Source organism: Enhydra lutris, unplaced genomic scaffold (assembly GCF_002288905.1).
Source record: "Enhydra lutris kenyoni isolate GAN:26980312 unplaced genomic scaffold, ASM228890v2 scaffoldscaffold23, whole genome shotgun sequence".
Taxonomy (NCBI): domain Eukaryota; kingdom Metazoa; phylum Chordata; class Mammalia; order Carnivora; family Mustelidae; genus Enhydra; species Enhydra lutris.
Window position 1 is genome coordinate 28544872 of NW_019154107.1, and position 4891 is coordinate 28549762.

The following is a 4891-nucleotide window of genomic DNA, read 5'->3' on the forward strand; positions in this document are numbered from 1 at the left end:
CCTGGGGCCTGGACAAGGCTGGTGGTGGACCCAGCCATGGAAACCTCTCTTTACCCACACAATCATGGGCTCCTCTCTTTACCCATACAAGCCCCAACCCTGAGCCCAACCTTCAGCGTGTTCACACAGTGGTTCATGTAGGCTGCCTCTGTCTGCTGTGAAGATGGCCTTCTCCCCTCTCTCTGTTACTCCACCCCAAGGACAGGAAAACTGAGGCCTTCGGATTCACAGGGCAAGTCAGGGGCAAGAGTAGGTTTTCTGGCTCCTCACCCGGGCTGTGTGCAGTGGGGTATGGCCAAGCATTGGGACTAGTAAGACAGACATAGAAATAAAGCCAGAGGGCAGAAAGAGAGAGGAGACAAACAAGCAGAAAGAGACTGAGAGGGAGAGATGCAGAGACATTCAGAGACGTGACTGGAGAGGCAGGGAGAAGTAAAACAGAAAGAGGTGAAAGACATGGAGATGAAGATGGAGAGACAACCAGAGATAGAGACATGGAAAGCCAGAGAAAGGGAGGGGGGAAATTAGGCACTCATTAAAGCAGAGAAAGAGAGAGGACAAGACATATCATGGTAGCATAAGACAATGGGACAGAAATATGGAGGGCCAGGCTGGAGAAGAGAGAGTGTCGCCAGGAGAGAGACACAGGGACACAGATACACACACAGGGAAGGACAGAGACAAAGGGGCAAAGATGAAGCCGCCATCTCACGGGTCTTAGCTGGGCCCCTGTCACTACCTCCTATCTGGCACATGGGGAAACTGAGGCCTGGGGCTGGCTGGAAATGAAGGAACCTGAAAGCAGAACTATGGTAGGCCTCCCCAGGGCAGACCTGTACCCCTCCTCAGAGGAAGCCAGTAGCCTTGGGGTGATTTCAAAAGTTGGGCGGGGATGGCAGAGATAAGCGGTGGGGGGTACTGACCCCCCCACGGAGTGGGGAGGAACTGAGGGGGCCCTCTGTCTGCAGACCCAACGGAGGTGGGGGGAGGGAGGAGTCAAGCCGGAAACCATGGGTTTCTGAGAAAGTTAAAAGATGCAACAGATAGGGATGAAGTTGGGGAGCACAGGAGGGTGAACCCCAAGGTCCCAGGGGTGACAAGTGGCTCAGGGGCCTCTGGCTCTGCACCCTAGCCCATCCCACCCAGACTCCTCTAGACAGAGAGAAGAGGAGGAGGGGGAGAAAATGAGAAGATAAAAAGATGACCAGAAAGGGAGAGAGAGGAGAAGGATGAAGGAAAAGGAGCACAGGAGAAAGGGAAGTGGACAGGCAGGAGGGAAAGAGAAAATGAGGGGAAGAGATATAGAAATGGGGAAGGCGGAAGAGGTGGCTGATTAAAGAAAAGGGAGAGGAGGAGGGGGAATAGATAGAGGTAGAGAAAAGAAGGAGGACCGGGGAAAGAAAGAATGAGGGTATAAGAGGCCCAAAGAGGAGGGAGGAGTGGGAAGAGAAGCAAGAGGGGGAAGAGGAGAGGGGAAAGAGGGGGAGTTGTGGAAGGAGGAAAAAGAAGAGATGGGAGGAGGGAGAGAGAAGAAGGGGAAGCGCGAGGGGAGAAGAGGGAATAAAAGGGAGGGAGAGGAAGGGGGGGTGGGCAGAAGGAAGGAGGTGATGATGGAGCGGAAGAAGGGGAGAGATCTGGGGAGGAAAATAGGGCTAGGAAGACTGAGAGAATGGAGTATGAGAGGGAGACAGGAGGGAAGGGGAGAAGGAGTTTGGAGTCTGAGGACCCCTCCTGTCCTCACAGGTCCCATCCGAGGCCCTATGGAGTTCCCTGGCCTAGGGGCCCTGGGGACCTCCGAGCCCCTGCCCCAGTTTGTGGACCCGGCCTTGGTATCCTCGCCACCAGAATCGGCGGTCTTTTTCTCCTCTGGGCCCGAGGGATTGGATGCGGCAGGCTCCTCCGCGGCCCCCAGCACTGCCACAGCTGCAGCGGCAGCTCTGGCCTACTACAGGGATGCTGAAGCCTACAGGCACTCCCCAGGTAAACTCGTCCAGGTGGCTGTCTTAGCACAGGCTCCGTGCTGTCTGGGTGACCCTTAGCTAGGGCAGAATCCCACTAAGAGGTCATCTTGAAAATGGCAACTTCCCCCAGTTGATGCCAATGCTCCCCATGTGCGGTCTTGCTATAGCCATATTGGAAAGCAACGTCGGAAGTGGGTGGTGGTGGCCCTAGTTGTCAAGGGACCCATGGGGGTCTGAATCCCAAAGGGCATCCTCAACGCCCCTTTGGAAACGGGTAGAGGTTACCGCAGCTGCCAAAGTGACCGTGGGGCTCGATGTCCAGGAATTACCCGATGGCCAGCAGCTGTTCCGGTTGCCTGTGGGAAGACTGGAGACTTGGCCATTCAGTCGGAGCTGTGGGGCACCATCATGGCTTTGGACTGATCCCTCCTTCCTTCCCGTACCCACCTTCCATAATAGTCTTTCAGGTGTACCCACTGCTCAACTGCATGGAGGGGATCCCAGGGGGCCCACCGTATGCCGGCTGGACCTATGGCAAGACGGGGCTCTACCCTGCCTCAGCCGTGTGCCCCACACGCGAGGACTCCCCTCCCCAGGCCCCGGAAGACCCAGATGGGAAAGGCGGCAGCAGCTTCCTGGAGACCTTAAAGACAGAACGGCTAAGTCCAGATCTCTTGACGCTGGGGCCTGCGCTGCCTTCGTCCATCCCTGTCCCCAGCAGTGCCTACGGGGGTCCTGACTTTTCCAGTACCTTCTTTTCTCCCACCGGGAGCCCCCTCAATCCAGCGGCCTATTCCTCCCCCAAACTTCGTGGAACACTGCCCCTGCCCCCCTGTGGTGAGGTCCCCACAAAGGGACAGGGAGGTTAAAATCGGGGTGGGGGGTGTCCAAGGCAAAGCTGAGCCTGGGCTTCCTCATCCCCTCTGTCCACCCCATCAGAGGCCAGGGAGTGTGTGAACTGCGGAGCAACAGCCACTCCACTGTGGCGGCGGGACAGGACAGGCCACTACCTATGCAATGCCTGCGGCCTCTACCACAAGATGAATGGGCAGAACAGGCCCCTCATCCGGCCCAAGAAGCGCCTGGTAAGACCCCAGGCCTGCCTCCCCTTCCCTAGGAACTGTTCTGGACCTGTGCAGGGATCCCTGTCCTCCTGCTCTACGAGAACCCATATCCCCCAACCCACCCCTCCCCCATCCATGCAGGAACCCAGCTTTGCATAGGAATGCCTATCCTCAACCTACCTTCATAGGCTACTTCCAGGAACCCTGACTTGTCCCTGCACGACAGCAGTGTTTTCCTCCTTGGGTTCACATGGGACTCACCTTAGGACAACCTGAACCACCAGGGGCCTGGCACCCTCCCCTAGATGTGCTGATTTCATTGGCCTAGGGTGTCATCTGGGCCTTAAGATCATTTTCAACTCCCTGGGTGATTCCAATGTATGGCCAAAATTGGGAATCACCCCCGACACCAAAATCCCCAACCCTAGCCAGGAAGCCCTGTCCCATACAGAACCCACAGTCATCGTCCTGTTAAGTATATCTGTTCTTACCCTGCACCGGAAGCCCTACCTTCAACCCAACCCTGACCTCTTGGGTCCCCTAAGCATCCCCCCTCCCGCCAGTGGGCTGATCTTCACATTTTCTCTCCCCCAGATTGTCAGCAAACGGGCAGGTACCCAGTGCACCAACTGCCAGACAACCACCACGACGCTGTGGCGGAGAAATGCTAGCGGGGACCCTGTGTGCAATGCCTGTGGCCTCTACTACAAGCTACACCAGGTTTGTCTTGCCCCATCCCCCACCCCAGCCTCCCTCCTCCCCTGCTCCTGTTGCATCCCCACATCTACTTGCCCTCATAACCCTCCCCTCTCCCCACCTTTTCTGCTCCCTCCTTCCTTCTCTATTCCCCTCCACCTTGGTCCTCATCCCTCCCTCCTCCCATTCCTTCATCTCTTCACACCTTTCCATGACCTCCTGACCCTCCTCCTTCCTCCTTGGGATTCCTTAGGTCAGTCCCTGCACCATACCAGGGTCATGCTCCCCTAGTCCCTGAAATAATTCCCTATGCTTAACGAGGTGGGATGGAGATGGCCTCCCTGGTCAAGACACAGAGGCAAAGACGTGGAGTTGGGAAACACCCTGGACCTCCCTTTTGGCAGGTGAACCGACCACTGACCATGCGGAAGGATGGTATCCAGACTCGAAACCGCAAGGCATCTGGAAAAGGGAAAAAGAAACGAGGGTCAAGTCTGGGAGGTACAGGAGCAGCTGAAGGACCAGCTAGTGGTTTCATGGTGGTGGCCGGGGGCAGCGGGAGTGGGAATTGTGGGGAGATGGCCTCCGGCTTGACGTTGGGCCCGCCCAGCACTGCCCATCTCTACCAAGGCCTGGGCCCTGTGGTGTTGTCAGGGCCCGTGAGCCACCTCGTGCCTTTCCCGGGACCCCTGCTAGGTTCCCCCACAGGCTCCTTCCCAGCAGGTCCCGTTCCTCCCACCACCACCACCACCACTGTGGTGGCTCCACTGAGCTCCTGAGGGCACAGAGCATGGCCTCGGGGCTGGGGCAGGGACCCTCTCCTGTGTCAGTAGCAGTTACTACAACCCAGCCCTCTGGGCCCAGCCACCCCTTGGACTGGACCTTCAAAGCTTTTGTAAAATAAAACCGCCAAAGTCCAAAGTCCCAAGAGTGGAGGTGTGAGTCTGTGTGGGACCAAATCAAGAACGATGGGAGGGAGGTCATATGTCTGGGTGTCTCTGAGGACAGCGTCTGGTGTGGGCGCCTGTGTGACACTTCACGATTGTGGGTTGTGACATGCAATTGTGAACAGTGTTTGTGAAAGCACGTGTGGCAGCTCCTAAGTGGCCCGAGATGGCATGGGTAGCCACATACCACAGGGTGAGATACGGCATGTGATTGAGGGGGTGA

At 57.0% G+C, this 4891-nt stretch overlaps 1 protein-coding gene across 1 annotated transcript; it reads left to right on the forward strand.

The window, feature by feature from the left end:
* The first annotated feature begins 1760 nt into the window (after positions 1 to 1760).
* On the forward strand, positions 1761 to 4639 carry LOC111150553 (GATA binding protein 1). The gene is made up of 5 exons (XM_022508043.1): positions 1761 to 1980; positions 2421 to 2798; positions 2901 to 3046; positions 3620 to 3745; positions 4126 to 4639. Exons 1-5 carry the CDS (start codon positions 1761 to 1763, stop codon positions 4498 to 4500), a joined length of 1245 nt encoding a protein of 414 aa, XP_022363751.1. The 3' UTR covers positions 4501 to 4639.
* Positions 4640 to 4891: the final 252 nt, after the last annotated feature.

What these genes read in the sequence shown, in the direction of transcription:
- LOC111150553 (XM_022508043.1), top strand. Translation starts at nt 1,761, where the DNA reads ATGGAGTTCCCTGGCCTAGGGGCCCTGGGGACCTCCGAGCCCCTGCCC. An exon ending in ACTGCCCCTGCCCCCCTGTG is followed by an intron (nt 2,799 to 2,900) that starts GTGAGGTCCCCA and finishes CCACCCCATCAG; the next exon opens with AGGCCAGGGAGTGTGTGAAC. An exon ending in TCCGGCCCAAGAAGCGCCTG is followed by an intron (nt 3,047 to 3,619) that starts GTAAGACCCCAG and finishes TCTCTCCCCCAG; the next exon opens with ATTGTCAGCAAACGGGCAGG.